At 46.2% G+C, this 17,699-nt stretch overlaps 1 protein-coding gene across 1 annotated transcript; it reads left to right on the forward strand.

The window, feature by feature from the left end:
• Positions 1 to 2,292: 2,292 nt before the first annotated feature.
• Positions 2,293 to 17,525, forward strand: Sypl2 (synaptophysin like 2). The gene is made up of 6 exons (XM_005076643.4): positions 2,293 to 2,537; positions 2,710 to 2,784; positions 10,463 to 10,587; positions 11,667 to 11,868; positions 12,656 to 12,847; positions 14,871 to 17,525. Exons 1-6 carry the CDS (start codon positions 2,484 to 2,486, stop codon positions 15,015 to 15,017), a joined length of 795 nt encoding a protein of 264 aa, XP_005076700.1. The 5' UTR covers positions 2,293 to 2,483; the 3' UTR covers positions 15,018 to 17,525.
• Positions 17,526 to 17,699: the final 174 nt, after the last annotated feature.

Below are 17,699 nucleotides of genomic sequence, written 5' to 3' on the forward strand. Positions count from 1 at the left end.
CCACTAGGTGGCCAGAAATTCTTAGTGAAATGGTATAGAAAATGAGTTTCACAAAATCTTTGTTTCAGTTTACTCTTAAAATTGCATTTATAAGATGGGCTTTTAATCCCAGCACTTATGAGACAGAAACAGGCAGATCTCTATGAGTTCAAGGACTTCCTGGTCTATAAATTGAGTTTCAGTCTCTAAAATAAGATAAAATAAAATGTTAAAATAAAGTCGTATCTATTACTGGTCTGTAGGTCTGCTGTGGAAGTCTGTTGTTTCCTTCGGCTGTAGTTTCAGGGACTGAACTTAGGTCACCATACTTTCCTGGAAAGAGCTTTTGCCCTCTTGAGCCATCTTGTCAATCCTGTCTCAGTTTATACAATTAGGCTGTAAATCTTTTACAACCAAGGTATGTGTTTAGACATACACTCCCATGCACACGAATACACACATGTGTGCTCACACATGCAAGTAAACACACACACACACACACACACACACACACACTGAAAACTCAGTACTGTATAAGAAACCTAAACAAAAAAAATAGATATGTACATAACAGCAGTGTGTTTGAAAAGTGGACTTTTGGAAATAACCCAAAATTCATGAATATGAAAGTAAGAAAATATTAAGCACTATGTTTGTTGTGGAATTCTCTACAGCTAAAATGAAAAACAAAAACAAAACTAAAGCTACATATATCAGGTGAGATGACTGTCACAAAACAAAAGAAAGTCAAAGAACCATAATATTTATTTATAAAGTTTCAAGTGATTTGAAAAAATTATGATGTAATGTCTATGCACTGTTCCTGATTATAGTATAATGGTGGGGTGCTGATAAACACAGGATAAAACTGAGTCAAACAAGGCTGGCCAGTGGGCATTACAATATGTTTCATTTCATATCTGTGTGGTTTGGACATTTACACTTCAGTCTTCATGGTCCACTTCATAGAAGTGGAACAGAAATGACTGTAGAACAGGAATCTAAGACAGCAGAATACTTTGTAACGGATGTATTTATCCTTACTTTATGTGTATGAATGGCTGTCTGATATGCATACCTAGTTCCCAGAGACCGGTTGGGGCAATGGATAGCCTAGAACTGGGATAGCAGATGGATTCAAGTCTCCATGTGAGTTCCAGGAACCAAACCCTGGTCTCTGAGAAAGCAATGTTTTTAACTACTGAACCATCTTTCCCCAATTCATGATTTATTAAGGGTATGTCTGTGGATTCAGCAATTCCTTATTTATTCCAAAATTGCATGTAAATCCATAAGAAGTTTCCTTCAAACCCAGTGTTAGCTGCTTGTCCCATACACTCGTGCTTAAGTTTGGGAAGGCTCTTATTCAGTGGCTGAATTATATAAATAACAACAGAATGTTTGATCAAAAAGCATTGGCTTTGAGATGCTGAAATGCTGGAAGCAGGCAACATAGGCGCATCATCAAAGAATAACTTTGATGGATAAACGTTAAGAGCAAAGGAAGGAGGCTGGTTCCCTCCTAGCTCCGTCCACTCAGTCATTGGTTAAACGGCGTGTGTCATCTTTTAACTACTTAGATTTCCTCATGTGTAATAGTTACAACTGCTCACTTTCGGCTCCCACAGAATGCTTTTCAAAAACGAGGCTCATTCAGTCAATCAAAATGCAACTTTGCCTTAGTTTTCAACACAAGCCCCAATCTCTGCACCCACAGTTTCACAGACTTCATTCTCATTTAAATAGTATTGGCTAGTAAAAGGAGATCGAGTTCTTACGTTTTAAAATGTGATAACTTTGAAACTCATTAACATCTAAATGCCGTTTGTTGTTAAAAAGTAACATCACGTCTACTGCGAAGTGAAAGTCTATATATAGTTCAGTTACCTTTCTCCGTTTTGACTGACAGAGCTCTGTTACAGGAGCACTTAAGGATGCCTTAGGAAAATCTTGTGCGCTCTAGTTATTACGGTATAGAAAAGGAGAAGAACCCTCAGACAGAACTCAGGAGAACCGGGAAAGCTGCACTAGGAGCCCATGCATCCCGGGTGGGTTCTTGACCTTGCCCTTGGTGTTGGAGCGGCTGCGCTGTTTCAGCGGTGACCCGTCCTGAAAGCTTCTGGCAAAAACCCGGAGCCTTCGGGCAGTCCGACGGCTAGCAGGCTCCACAGGTCCCTTTAAGGCACCCTACGCGTGGTAAAAGGGGAGCGCAGGGGGCGGGAGCAGGGTTCGCGATCGCATGCCACGTGACTGGGCTACAGACTGGCTCAGAGAGTTTGACAGAAGTTTGAATCGGACTCGAGGGCTTTCTGCAGCCGGCGGAGCAGCGCAGCGGACACAGCCTCCGAGAGCGCAAGCAGCAGCGCCCCCACGACCCAGCCCGCCAGCCAGCCTGGAGCCCGGCCTGCCCACGGCCGCGAGCCCGCCGTCCCCAGCGCCCCCGAGCGCCCCGCAGCCTCCCGGCCAGGGAGCCGAAACCCCGCATTGCGCCCAGCCGCCCCAGCATGTCCTCGACGGAGAGCCCCGGCCGCACATCGGACAAGTCTCCGCGCCCGCAGGTACGCCCCAAGCGCCCGGCCCGTGGACTTTGAGCAGCCCCTGTCCGCCTGGATGTCCTGCATGAGTCCGATTTCCCGTTCCCTGTCCCCCGCCCGTGTGAGTAGAGGGGGACCCACGCTCCCACACCCGCCCGCCCACCGCCTTGACTGTCTACTGGCTTTGTCTCGGCAGGTGGACCGCCTGCTCGTGGGGCTGCGCTGGCGGCGCCTGGAGGAGCCGCTGGGCTTCATCAAAGTTCTCCAGTGGGTGAGTCGGCCCTAGCCCCGGGCTATTTCGGGAGCCTGGATTGTGACGCGGACCCGAAGCAATGTGGCCCCGGAGGAGGCTGGGGACATGCAGTGGGCCCAGCTACTGCGGAAGGGTGGGGGGGTGGCGACAGGTGGGCGGGGGAGGGGAGAGCCAGGGCTGCTTCTCCAGCACTGAGTGGAAGGAGGGAGAGGAGCCAGGCCTGCGGAGTCCTGGATTCGGACCTTCTATGTGCAAGACGCCTTTGCCCAGGGCGCTCACATTTCACTCGGGCGAGAGGACCTGAGTGTAACCTTTCCAGAACTCTGATCCTGCACATACCACTCTTCAGTGGAGGGAGGGGTGAGAAGGACAGGGGTTTAAGGTCCGCTTTGCAGTGAGAGCAAAGCCTCAGAGGGCACCGGAGGGAAGGAAGAGGGTTACAGAAGCCTTTCTACCCAGAACGCTCTAGGACCTGGATGATCCTGGGGGTGGACTCAGGGGACAGACTCCCAGCTGAGGTCATTGGAGTAATTCGGGCATCTGTAACCGAGTAAAGAAGTGGATGAATGAACGAACAGTTTGCCAGTCCTACGATTAAATAAAACAATTAAGACAGAAGAAAATCCACAGCGTGAATGAAGTGTGGTAACTAGAATAACAGGACACTGGGCTGGGAAGGTGAGGTGGCAGGTTGCAGGCCTAGGTCTACCGTCTCAGCTCTGTGACCTTGGGCAAGTCACTTCTCTGGACATCGGTTTCCAACATTAGTCAAAGTTGGATCAAACCTGTCAGCATGCTAGACTATAGCTTGACATTAAATTTACCCTGTGTCCTTGAAACATTCATCTGCCCAGATCCTCAGTTTCAGGTGCTTTGGTCTAGTAGGAATATTGCCCCTGTTCTTAGACCCAATGCCCAAGATCATCATAAATTAGAAACATGGACAGGTGCAGTCAGTTTTTCAAAACACAAAGACATGGGGAACATTTTGTGAATTCTAACAAAAAGGATATTGTTAGAAAATCATGTGCCAACTGCTATATGAAGTTATTTGGGTTTAAAGGACTGTGCCACCACTGCCTGGCTTATATGAAATTATTAATGTGCCCTGGGCAGTGAATTCAGCCAGGGAACAGCTTACCCTTGATACCTGGGAGGAGTGAGTTCTAAAAAGCTTTGCATTCACCAGTGATACGATTTAGCACACTGTCACCAAATCCTGGATGGGAATCATCAAATTTGGAGTTCAGGGACAATAGTGCATTTGGGATTATCTCTGGGTATCTGAGACCCTGACTGGCTGCAGCCTGGGAGTCCCAAGTGCAAACAAACGATGGGACTTTCCACTTGCTTTGCTGCCTCAAGAGTGGGACCGATGTTGGCTGAGCTCCTTCACTTCCTGCCCCTTCTTGTTCTGACTTGAGCAGCAGAGGGGACTGAGTAGGAAAAGCATGGCTTCAAAGGAACTGGCATTCAGAAGGAAGGAGGCCTTGTGAGCAACCCAGAGCAACGGGACATCAGTGCGTCTAAACTAGACAAGTGGGTCTAATAGAGAGCTGAGATGGACTGTCCAGGGCCGGAGGAAACAGTGAGGGGAAACCATGGATCTGTTTTCCCTAGAAAGACTCTGAAACGCTTCCTTCTTAACCTGGCCAGTGTTTCCAGCACCACCTCCTACAACACTCCTGCACACATGACCCAAGCTTCTTCTAACCCTAAGTCCTAGGTTCCCAACTGCCTGATGCTGCAACCCCTTGCTACAGTTCCTCCTGTTGTGGTGACACACACACACACACCATAAAATTATTTTGTTGCTACTTCATAATGGTAATTTTGCTACTGTTATGAACCATAATATAAACATCTGATATACAGGAAATCTGACATTTGACCTCCAAGGGGGTCATGACCCACAGGTGAAAACCACTCTCCTAAGAATTAAGACTTCTCTGATTTTTTTTTTTTTTTTGGTTTTTACGAGACAGGGTTTCTCTGTATTGTTTCGGAGGCTATCGATCCAGCCCGGCCTCGAACTCACAGAGATCCGCCTGCCTCTGCCTCCCGAGTGCTGGGATTAAAGGCGTGCGCCACCACCGCCCGGCTAACACTTCTCTGACTTTTATGATTTTCAACTTTATAAAAAGTAATTGTACAAAACAGGGTCCCTCTTCCTCTTACACTGCTAAATCAGGTCTCTGGGAAAGACTTGGAACTGACCTTCATTCACAGGGTGGCATTAGAAAGAGCCATGATTTGCTTTTAGTGCTACTCCAGGTAACCTTAAATTCCGGGTGTGAGTTTGGCTTGCTTGAATCTTTGCAGATGAACAGAAAAGTCATAGGAACCAGTGTGAGAAATACTCCTTACTGTAGGAGAAACAGAAAACACAGATTATTATTATAATGGCAAAGGTTTTACTGGAATCCTTGTGAGAAGTGATGTAATTCTTTTGTGAGTCAGGACTTAGAGTGTCTTTAAGATTTGGAAATTAACTTGGCCATACTGACACACACTTTTAGTCCCAGCAGTTAGGAGGCAGAGACAGGTGGATCTCAGCCTGGTCTACCAAACCAAATAAACAAAAAGACTCAGAAATTAATCTCTCCTCAGTTCCAATTCAAGAATCTTATCAGGTCTATATCAAGCCAGCCAGACAACTCTATCTATCTATCTATCTATCTATCTATCTATCTATCTATCTATCTATCTATCTATCTATCTATCTTTTGTCTGTCTGTCCAACCGTCTGTCTGTCTGTCTGTCTGTCTGTCTGTCTGTTCATCCATCTGTCCATGCATCTGCCCATCTATCCATCTTATCTTTTGTTTTTGAGACAGGGTCTTTCTATATAGCCCTGGCTGACCTGGAACTCACAGGACTAGGCTGTCCTCCAACTCACAGAGATCTGCCTGCCTCTGCCTCCTAAGTACAGCCAAATAACTCTGAAGTAGGTTTTTGTTGTTTTCTTTTTAACATTTATATTATTTTATATTAGCATTAGAGAGAGACAGAGACAGAGACAGGGAGAGGGGGGAGGGAGGGAGGGAGGGAGGGAGGGAGGGAGGGAGGTGTGGCCCACAGTGCAGATGCCTGACATTCATTTGGAGGTCAAAGGAGTTTGTTTTCTCTTTTAATTTTTACATAGATTTTGGGAATGGAACTGCAGGTCACCAGGGTTACATGGCAAGTGCCTTTGAGCCATCTCCCTGGCTTCAAAAATGAGCTTTAAAAGAAAAGAAAGGAAAAAACACATAGGATTGGATGGACTTTGACCTAAATTCAGTCTCCTCTGTTCTCCATCCCTCAAAGCCTGGTTAAGTAATTAAATCGTTTTTTATTTAAAACATTTTTTAAAGTAATGAAATATTTATGGCCTCATTTTCTTCATCTGAAGCTAAACTGTGTCATCCACATTTACTGGAAGGACTATGGGAGGTAATGTCTACAATGCATGGAACATTCTTGAAGATTACAAAGAACAGATTCAATAAATGTGTGTTCCCTTCTCCCCCACCTTCCCTAACTTTCTTCTTTATGAATCCCGACCATCCCACTAGAATCACCCTTTGGTGAGGTTACTCAAATACCATTGCCAACCCTTCAGTTTGAATGTAAGGCAAAAAATAAACCAGGTAACTCAATCATGTGTGATTCCATTTCCTTACACATAATAATAGATCATATTAACTTTATCCTAGTGTGCCCTCCTGATGAGGTCTGATGATTTGAGAGGTGGGCAGGCTTTGGGATCTATAGTACAGAGAAGTTATTTCATTGGTGGAATTTATTTTCACTTGTTTGGTGTATTTTCTACTGGAGACTTTGAATGGACACTGTCAGAGTCCATAACAGCAATAGATGTTTGTGAGCAGGACTGGGGAAAAAACCTTTGTTCTTGTGCCTTGTAGTCCCTGGGGTTACCGTTCTTTGGGTTGGCACAGAATTATTACCGGTACACCAGTCAGCATCAGAGTGGAGCCCAAGCCTTAAACCTGGACGGTGCGAAGGAAAGGGAAGAAGAGGGGGAGGTAGAGGGAAAAGTATGACCATCACCATTCCCAGCATCAGAGCTCCAGAAACTCCCCTGCTCTCAGGTACCCTGTCTTTGTTCTTTATGATCAAGGTGTTATCTCATGGCCTTGTATGAGAGAGGCATGGTTTCAAGTTCTTCTCCTCTTGTTCCTGGGGCTTAGTTCCCTACGTGGTCATGGCAGAAAGAAATCTGGTACAGAAAAGTGGAGGGTTTGAAGCTGTGAATGGGCTGAGCTGGTATCTCTGCTCCTGCAGCCCAGGGCAGAGCTCCTGCCTTCCTCCTTGTAGCATGCTCTGCATCTCTGCATAGAAGAGACCTCTTCTTCAGCCTTAAGAATTCTTCGGGCTGGGCGGTGGTGGTGCACACTTTTAATCCCAGCACTCGGGAGGCAGAGGCAGGTGGATCGCTGTGAGTTCAAGGCCGGGCTAGACCGACAGCCTTCAAAACAATACGGAGAAACCCTGTCTTGTAAAACCAAAAAAAAAAAAAAAAAAAAAAAAAAAGAATTCTTCAGTACAGGGTGTTACTCATCTCCATATCTCAAGTGTCAGGGCACAAGGTAGATGCTGAGTTTCAAATGAATGAATGAAATAGAAGGAGCTCAGAACAGGGGATCAGGAGCTGTGAATTTGAAATCTAGCTCTTGCATTAGCTAAATATGACTTTGAGACACCACTTAATCAGAGGAAAGAGGGTGTCTGTGTCCAGAAGTGGTCTGATAATGTCTGAGGTCTTTTGGGTCCCTATGAGGCTCTCAGATTTTCCTGTTACCCACCAACTCTGCTATCTGGTACCACAGATTGTGGTGTTCTGGGTTTGAAGATAAAAGGGTTTATGGTAGAGCGCTTGACTAAAATACTTAATGCCCTGTGTTCACCAGACACCACAAAATGAATGAATAAAGAAACATTCACTCTGACAAATAAAAAGAAATCCACTATAGCCAGTGTTTAGATATTCCTAACTTTCAGAGAATCAAAATAGAAAAGAATAAACAATTAACAGCAGAGTTGTTATGAGTATATTTCACTTTTTGAAGAATCAGAGCAGGGTCCATAGTTTAGACTTAAAATTATCATTGATGCAGAGGCAGGCGGATCTTTGTGAGTTCGAGGCCAGCCTGGTCTACAGAGCGAGTTCCAGGACAGCCTCCAAAGCCACAGAGAAACCCTGTCTCAAAAAACCAAAAAAAATTATCATTGATGATGGGAAAATTCTGTAATCCATACAGATAGTAGAGCAGGATTTGCTGCATGTGGCTACTGAGCACTTGCTATGTGGCTTGTATGACAGAGCAACTGAATCTTAGCTTTTGTTTCATTTTATCTGAAGCAATTTAAATAGCCATAGTTGGCTGGACACTACTTGTTGAGTAATATGACTCTAAGGCATGAGCTCCATGAGGACATCACCCCCTCTGTCTCTCTCTCTCTCTCTTCCTCTCTGTTTCTGTCTCTGTGTGTCTCTCTCTCTGCTAAAGTGACTGGTACAGGTACACGCTTGAGAAATGCCATCTTTTTTTTTTCAGTTTAAAAACCTAGGTTCTCAGTTTATTTTCTGAAACAAAAATTGAACAAGGTGTCAGGTATTCAATCACTTCAAAGGGTCATTCATTTCCAGATGAGACAAATATCATTCTGAGATATCATGATATTGGCAGTCTTACAAATCAGCCTTGTTTTGTTCGACCAATAAATGCCATCTTTTGGCAGGTGTCCAACAGTGCCCAGGCAAGAAAAGGTTCCACACGTGGTATTCACTGCCCCAAAGTAGGAATCTGTACATGCGTCCTTATGCTTACTGACTAAAATACACCCTGCATTGCTGCCCTTCCTCAGATGTGACTGACACCCTGATCGTGTCCTGTCCTAGGCACCAGAAATGGAGAGGAATAAGGACTTCCATGGAGACAGAGAGTCACAGAGTGGGCGAAGATAGGAAAAACCCTCTGAGGATGAGCTAGTGAAGTCCACTGCTTTCCCTGAGAGGCCAACTTTGAGTATGTTAAGGATATGGGACAAAGGCATCAGTGACTTTTCTCTGTCCCTGGCTCTGTCAGGAAGGTGAGCACCAGTGCTCTGCTGCAGCTGTCAGAGTTTAGTTCAGATAGGGAAGCTATGCAGGCACGAGGCAGGTTCTCTGTCTTCCTTCCTCAGTATTGTCACCTATATAGATCATTCTTACTGCTTTGGAACAAACCTGCTGGAAACAGGGGCACACATGACCTTTACAGTGGCCCCAGCATTGAGCTCGGCCAGGCCAGGGCGTGCAAGGCATGGTGGTAGCACTGGATACCACCCAGGGGCAGAGCACAGCTGTTGGTAAACCCAGCCAAGAGCATGCTCTGCTGATATATTAACTTCAGAGGGTGGAGGAATGCCAGAGCTGGAAAAAGCCTTTAAATAAACCCCAAGTCCTTCCTCTTAAAAATGAAGAAACTGGGACTCAGAGAGCCAAGGCAACTAGTGAGTGAGTTACGGGGCCAAGACTAGAGCCCAGTTTCCTGATCCCTAACCTAGATCTCTTTTCCCTTTGATCAGCATTAGAAAAATAACACACAACTCTATTCTTGAGTGGATGCAGGTCCCAAGTATAGATTACTGTCTTCTTTTTGCATCATGTCCGAAACACTGACTGAGTGACAGAGAAGCAGATAGAAGCAAACATTAACAATATAGTCATCATTTAATAAGAATGCTCATATCATGCCAAAGGTAGGTGCATAGGAAATGGGCTGAAAAGACAATTTGGGAGAACAAGAGATTGCAGTTTCTTAATTTCTGTTCTAATCAATGTGTGTTCCCCCCAAAAGAAATGTGAGTATTATAGGATGGGAACATTTCATATCACTCAAAACAGAAGGTGTGATGAAAGGTAGAAAAGAAAACAATTCCAGTGGTCTGAAACATCCCTACTTCTTATCACTGGGAAATAACAGCATCAGCAGTTTACAAAGAGGAACAGCAGTGGGAAATAACAGAGGCTGATAAGGAAAGTGGAGGGTGTTTTCCTCTGGGCCTGAGTCAGGCCTCTCAACAAAGCTGGTGCTGTTGCTGGAAGGCTATATGCTTTCAGGGAAGAAAAGTCAGTACCACAAAATGGCTTAGTAGACGCCTCCCCTCCAATGAGGCAAGAAACTCCTGGAAGTTAGAAATAAAGGAAGGACAAGAGTCCACAACTGGTCAAGGAGGAATGAAAATGAAACTAAATGAAAAACATTCCAGGCATGCCTGATCTGGCTTGATCTATTTCTGATCTCTTGTTTGAAAGAGGGAAAATGTCTAGCTTTGAAACAGACATTTCCAAAGCCAGAATTACAGAGGTTTTGTGTTATTCGTTATCTTAAAGAAGCTATGTGTGCTCCCAAGTGCCATGCCCAATAGAGAGGTCTGGAAACTGTTTCTTCTCACTTCCCCTCCCTTGAGACCACACTCAAAGTCAGTCTTCTTCATTTGGCTATTTGGTCCAACACTTTGTTCAAGGAATACGATATTTGGAGTTGAAAGAAGAATGGCAGCTGAGGGTCCCTACCAGGAGGAACTAGTAAAAGGAATCCTTCTTTGCTGCCCACTAAGCATCTGCACCCTCTGGAGTCACAGGGTGGCTGCTTACCTTGGACAGGTGAGACCTTCTGATGCTCAAAGGGACTTCACTTTCTCTCAGCTCTTTGCTATTTTCGCCTTCGGGTCCTGCGGCTCTTACAGCGGGGAGACGGGAGCCATGGTTCGCTGCAACAAGGAAGCCAAGGACGTGAGCTCCATCATTGTTTCGTTCGGCTATCCCTTCAGGTGAGTGGGGATTGGTTCTGACCCAGTGCCCCCCTCTTTCTAGGTTAGCAGGGCTTTCTTCCTCCTCTGTTCCTGCCAACCTCTCGTCTTTTACTCGTACTCACAGGACACACAACCTAAAGAACAAGACCTGGCTCATTCTGTCTTTTAGCCATTTCACACACTCTCACCAGAGTGAAACTTGGATATACCATTGTTACGATGATGCAGTCCAAACTCAAACAATGCCAGCTCATCGCAGCTCATATGGAGAGAATCCAGCTGTTGGAGCTCTCTCTACAGATTCCTCTGTGCCTCGAAGGAAGCTTGTTAGAGTTTAGATATTAAACTATAGATGTGAAATGCTCACCTGATGTCACCCAAATACAAGGAGGTACATCTTGACCAGGAAGTAGAAGAGGATACTCACCCCTGAGTATTTGGGAGCCTAAGGAGCGGAGATGACTGTTCAGAGGGGTATGGAGGCAGAGTTCATCTTTTCAGAATGTCTGAAACCATTTCAGCCTCCAATTTAGATTAGGTATCTCTACACAGAAAGCTGTATTTTCCACTTTATTTTTTTCAATGTGGCCTAATCAAGGAGGGTTAAATCAAGTCTGTGAATGGGTAGTTCAAACCTTAACTTGGCCACTGCTTAATACAGTGTGTGTTTCTAAGGGCAGAATAAATCTGATTTGTCTACTTGTTTGGCTACCAGAAATAGTTGAACCGTATATATGTTGTGACTTAAAGGTCCTTAGAGATACTTAGAATCCAGGGTGACCATTTCTGGCCAGGTGGATGGGTGGCTGCTGATGGGGGATATAAGGCTTGGATGGAATCTTGAACCAGGGCTGTGACTCAGTGGTTAAAGCACTTGGCTAGCTTGTGTGAGACCCTATGTTCAACCTCCAGTATTACCAAAAAAAAAAAGATGAGTAGAATCTTGAGGTAGTATCTGGCTTGACAGCAAGATTTCCTCAGAAGTTCCTACCTAACATGACTCTTTTCCCAGGGTGAGAACAAACACAGGGGCCCTTCTTGGGCAGGGCTAGGGAGGCTTGGTCTTGGCTCAGCATGGCTTCCATTGCTGCCTGCAGGTTGCACCGGGTCCAGTATGAGATGCCGCTCTGTGACGAGGACTCCACCTCCAAAACTATGCACCTCATGGGAGACTTCTCTGCCCCGGCAGAGTTCTTTGTGACGCTTGGCATCTTTTCCTTCTTCTATACAATGGCTGCCCTAGTCCTGTACCTGCGCTTCCACAACCTCTACACAGAGAACAAACGCTTCCCATTGGTGGTAAGTGAGCACAGCCCAGACGGACAAGAAAAGGAAGAGCCATTTGTTAGAAGGCCAAAATCGAGGTGGAGGGGAGGTCAAAAGTGATGGCTTCTCTGAGCCCTCGACACCTATGTGCGAAATGGAACCTCTGCCCTTGCAACCTCTCTTGGTTTGTTTGCAGTCAGAGGAGACAGGATCAAGAGCTAGCCTAACTGGGTTCAAATCCTAGCACTTGCTCATAGTAGCTGTGTGACATTAGATGAACTACTCAGTCTCTCTGCACATTAATTTCCTTGACTAGAAAATAAAGATGGAGTAGTTAATACTTGTGCCAAGTGTTTGGGGGAGGAGAAAATGAATACATATGTATAGCATCTAGCATGTATTATTCTCAATGAGAGCTATCTATTATTAGTATTATTTCCTCTACTTCCTCTGTCTTTCAGACTTTCAATATGGGAAGTGGGCTTTAGAGACCTCAATTGTCTTCTGAATCTGCCTTCCTCATTACTTATAGTTTGAACAGTGGTGATCAAAGGGAAGCTGAGAGGAAAGAGCAGGGAGTTTAAGTCACTTGGGTTGCAATGAGAGATTACCTTGGCAACTCATTGCCTGACCTTAATTCTACGGGCAGGGGTATGAGTGGCAGCATTCCTTTGGTGGCACTGAACAGAGTCCTCAGGGGATGGATGGGAAGAGACAACTGTCTTGGGACCTCTGGATTCTGGTGTGACAAGAGGAAAGGAAGTTAACTGATGATCACAGGGCCTTCCTGAATATGTCTTCTTCCCTCTGCTCCTCCTAGGATTTCTGTGTGACTGTCTCCTTCACCTTCTTCTGGCTGGTTGCTGCCGCTGCCTGGGGCAAGGGCTTGACCGATGTCAAAGGGGCCACAAGGCCGTCCAGCCTGACTGCAGCCATGTCCGTGTGTCATGGAGAGGATGCAGTATGCAGTGCCGGGGCCACACCCTCGATGGGGCTAGCTAACATCTCCGTGGTGAGACCCGGGTCTGGGAAAGGTGTAGCAGCCCAGCTGTCCCAGCTGGTTGGTTCTGAGAAGAATAGAGAAGGTGTCCCCAGAGCCCATATGCGGTGCCTCTAGACATTGACCTGAGAAGATATTTTTGGATGAGAGTCTGAGTCACTCCCTTACCATCGCCCCCTCCCACATTCAGCTGCCCTGGAGGTGACCCTTTCTTGTCTGTTTGGTCACATGTCACATGAGAGCGTGTGCAAAGGGTGCTCAGGGCTGTGAGTGGACCACTGTGAGAGAGAAACTGTCCCTTGTCACTTAACCCTCCCTGCCGGAAAGGTGGGTTCAACGAGCAGGCAATCCAAGTGTTGGCTGTCTTGGTTGTTACAATGCTGAGATGCATCTATATAAGCTGGTAAATACCCACCCACAGCAAATGCCCTTCTCAAATGCCCTCTTGTCATCTTAGCCACCCCATACCACTCAGAAAATGCCCCAGACCTCCCCAGGCCCACAATTGAAATGTTTAATGGCCAGTGCACCAGGGAGCCCTCTGAAACCATGCATATAGGTTTCTCTTCCAATTTTTAAATATACAATTTTTCACATATCCAGTAAAACTGAAAAAAAATCACAGGAGAGGCCTACATACTCACCACCTAAATTGTAACATTTCAATGTGTCTGTTTTATATGTATTTACCCATCTTTCCTTATCTATTATTTTTGTTTCAAATTTTGAGTCTTGCTATTTAACCCAAGTTGTCCTTGAACGTATATAGCCCAAGATGGGTTGTTTTGTTTTGTTGAGACAGGGTATCTCTGTGTAACTTTGAAGCCTGTCCTGGAACTGGCTCTGCAGACCAGGCTGACCTCAAACTCACAGAGATCTGCCTATCTCTGCTTCCTTAGTACTGGGATTAAAGGCATGCGCCACCACCGCCCAGCCCAAGCTGCCTTTGAATTGATGAATCTCTTACCTTGGCCTTCTAAATACTGGGATTTCTGATTTGTGCTACTACACTTGGCTTTTTGTTTGTGTTTTGAGATACTCTGTTGTGTGACCCAGACTGTTCTTGAATTCACAATCTTCCTTCCCTTATCTCCTAAATGCTAGGATTACACAGGTGTAAACTACCATCATCTTATTAGTATTATTATTTTGAGACAAAGTCTTACTATATAACCCTGGCTGGCCTGGAACTCACTATGTAGAACAGACTGGTCTCCAATTCATAAGGATCTGCCTGTCTCTGCCTTGTAAGTACTAGGAGCAAAGGTATGCACCACCATGGCCAACTCAATCCACTTTAAAAAATGCTTTTCAAAGTGAATTGCAAACATCAGTTCCTTTCTCCGTAATTACTATCTTGTTAGTTTTTTGGGGTTTGGTTTTTTGTTGTTGTTGATGTTGGTGTGTGTGTGTTTTGAGACAGGGTCTTTCAGTGTAGCCATGGCTGTCCTGGAACTGTCTTATGTAAACGAGACTGGCCTCCAAATCCAAATCACAGAGATTCACCTGCCTTTACCTCTGAAGTACTGGGGTTAAAGGTGTGTGCCACTACCCTCTCTATGTTGTTAGTTTTTCAAAACACTTAAAATAAATATTTGAATAGAACTAGTGTGGTAGCACACACCTGTAATACCAACAGCCTGTCAGGCAGAGGCAGGAGGGTCACAGGTTCTAGAACAGGCTGGGTACGCAGGGAAAACAAACAACAACAGCAAAAACAACGTGTTTGAACAAAGCCTTCACTCACTGAGTCTCTAGGCCTCGAGGAGTACCTTGGACAGCTCCAGTCTCCCGCACCTCGAGCAGGCAGGCAAGTGTTCTTTGATTTATGTAGTGTTCCTAGGGCCAGAATCAGCTAGTGACCAAGCTACACTGCCAATGAGTGCTCTGAATAGAGTTTAGATACTTTCACTAGAGAACCCCTTGAAAGACAATGGCCTTGAACCCTCCCAGTTCTCTATGCACTTCCTCTTCCCGTTTCTCATGCGGCTCCTCCTTCACTATTCTCACAAACTCTCCCGGTTTCTTTTTTTAGCTCTTCGGTTTTATCAACTTCTTCCTGTGGGCTGGAAACTGTTGGTTTGTGTTCAAAGAGACACCGTGGCACGGACAGGGCCAGGACCAGGGCCAGGGCCCCAGCCAGGAGAGTGCAGCGGAACAGGGGGCAGTGGAGAAGCAGTGAACAGCGGGCTGCTCCTGAGCTGGACAGCACCTCTTCATCTCCGGCTTCCACAGGACCCTCCTCCTCCACCTCCCTTCCCCCCACCATCCTGGGCTTTGAGATTTGAGACGATGGATGGGTAGGCATCAGCTATTGGTAACCTGGGCAGCCCTCTACTGGTCTCCTAACCCCTCACCCCGCTGGAGCTGCAAATGGCAGGAACTCAGTACTTCTTGTCTACTGCCTGGACTTGGGTATCTCACTGGGCTTTAATTTGGCCCTCAAAGAGCCTCTGCTTGCTGCAGGGGAGGGCAGGAAACTAGAGTCCTGATGCGGGTCTCTAAAAGCTGCCCTGCAGTCTCAGTGCAGTGAGGGGAAGGGAAGTCATCTGGCAGCCTTACCCTGACTCCTGCATGGAGGGCCCAGCAGTGACTTGATGACATCCCTTAATGGCTGTCATCTAGTCTCTGTATCTTATCTGTAGCCCTACCAGAGCCCAATGTGCTCCCCAGTCTCCCCTCTGACCTCTGTTTGCCCATAGCTCCCACTGTGTGTGAAACAGGGGGACCCTTCACCCTACCTAAGGGTCCACATGAGGCCCGGACTCAGTGGGAGCAGATAGAGTTGCCATTGCGCTGCAACCTTAAGGAAGAACGTCAGGAAAAGTTGCTGGCAGAATACATTTTCTGTCCCCTCAGCTCTCCCTGTCCCTCAGCTGGAACACTTTCAGTTGCTCCCTAAACTCTACTTACTTGTGGAACTCCTAACTTCCTTCTCCTCCGTGGACTTGGTTTTGTCTCACACTTAGGAAACAAGATGAGAAGGCTAGGAATATTTCTGCTTCTTTCTCCCATCCCCACGCCCACCCGCCTATCAGCCCTCTCCCTTCCCTAACCTTTTGGAGATGAGACATTTAAGATATTCTTTTTTGATGTCCGTCCAGGCCTTCCTTTTATTCCTGGGGCCATTAGGAGGGCCTAAAGGACCATCATTAGGCAGAGGTGCCCAAGAGTCCCAGGACATAGATAGATGGGCCCCCTTGTCCCTTACTGTCTGCTCTTTTTCTCCAGCCAGCGCCTCTTCTAGTCTTTCATACCTTTCCTTCCTCGTCTTTACAAAACGGTGTTCTCTCTCCTAGCCTTGTCCCTTGCTTCCTTGCGGCAGCCAGACTCCACCCCTCCCCCTCCTGGGCAGCCTGATGCTATTGGTGCTTCTTCACTTCGGGACCTAGTTCCATATTGTCTTTAGTGTGTCCTCTTCCTGACACTTCCTTCCATCTCTCCTTGGGCCCCAAGGTCTAAGGGTGCCAACTGGGTGAATACCATCGGCCTCCTACCCAGATCATAACTCCTTTGGTCTACTCTGGCACCAGGGCTGCTCAGGAAAAGATGAAGAAGGAAGAATCCAGCCATTTCCCAATGTAGTTCCAAAGATGAATGTGTCCTGTGCTAACCTGTCCTCAAGACAGGGCCAACCCCCTCCAACCTCCTTACCTTCCCCAATGCTACCCACCTCAAGATGTGTATTACTTGGGCCCCCAGCACTTAGAACCCTTAACTTTGGGCCATCCATTTCTTCTTTGGGTTATAATCCCCCACTCGACAGGGAAAGTATGGTTTTTTTACACACTTCTAGATGCTTCCGAGCCCTTCAGTAAAAGAATTTGGAATTTCTGTTTTCTGTTCTAGATTTTGGGGAAATAATTAAAGGATGGAAAAAATTGATGAGGGCGAGAATGTTCCTAAATCTGAAACTGTCTATCCTAAGTTGTCACCTTGGTTAAGGACAAGGGTGACAGTTTTGTCTACAGCTCTAGAGATACAAAGAACAAAGGGGTGACCTTCATTTTTCTCCAAGCAAGCCCCTGTGGGGATCTGTGAGCAGCTTCTACTCGAACTCTGTTTGGATTCTGCATCTATATTTATAATTTATTTGAAATGTGATGGATAAGGTGTTCTCTTTTGGGGCCTAAGTTAGCAACTAGCTCATCAACTGCTTTAGAAAGGGAACTAACTGTCCATGCCCACTGGGCACTCTCAGCCCAGAGCTCTCTCTAGGGCTGAGAAGGCTCTTCCTCACAAAGAGTCTGGATGGTTCTTGGCCAGAAGAGCCCTGATTCAGGCTATGGCCTCTCTCTCTATGCTCACCTCATTACCTCCAGAGGGCTGAGCAGGGGTAAGTGCCAAGGGCAGGGCTGTCCTCACAGGACTCATGTCGTCTCCAACCAGGGCTGGCACCGCCACTTTGCCTAGTCAGGCCTGAAGTAGGAAAAGGTGTCTGGTTTCTCTAGCTGTTGCAGGAGGCCAACGACCAGAGGACTTGCCCTTTGCCCTGTTCGACTCTGACCATGTGGAGATGCCCATCCAGGATCTTTCTTAGACACAAGATCCCTTCAACATCCTGACCATGGGTCTCTTAATTCTGGGACTGCATATCAAGGTGGGGGAGAATGTTGCATGTTGTTTCCTGGTGCTTGTTATTACACAGTTGAATAAACAATGATGCAAACATTTGCCACAAAGAAGTTAAGACTGGAGGACTTCTGGGAATTTTTTTCCTCTCCTTTCCCCTTGTTCTACATTTTTGGACAAATATCAGCATTTCTACCAAGACATCACTTGACTCCTCTATACTCTGCACCCTAGAAAATAGAGTCTGCTGGCTGAGCAATTGTTCTTGGCAAGCCCCAGGCTGGTGACATCG

Source organism: Mesocricetus auratus, unplaced genomic scaffold (genome assembly GCF_017639785.1).
Source record: "Mesocricetus auratus isolate SY011 unplaced genomic scaffold, BCM_Maur_2.0 Super-Scaffold_100009, whole genome shotgun sequence".
In the NCBI taxonomy this organism is placed as follows: Eukaryota; Metazoa; Chordata; class Mammalia; order Rodentia; family Cricetidae; genus Mesocricetus; species Mesocricetus auratus.

Bases quoted from the DNA above. Each gene is read 5' to 3' on its own strand.
- Sypl2 (XM_005076643.4), top strand. From the start codon at position 2,484: ATGTCCTCGACGGAGAGCCCCGGCCGCACATCGGACAAGTCTCCGCGC. The intron at 2,538-2,709 runs GTACGCCCCAAG...TTGTCTCGGCAG, and splicing joins ACAAGTCTCCGCGCCCGCAG to GTGGACCGCCTGCTCGTGGG. The intron at 12,848-14,870 runs GTGAGACCCGGG...TTCTTTTTTTAG, and splicing joins GGCTAGCTAACATCTCCGTG to CTCTTCGGTTTTATCAACTT.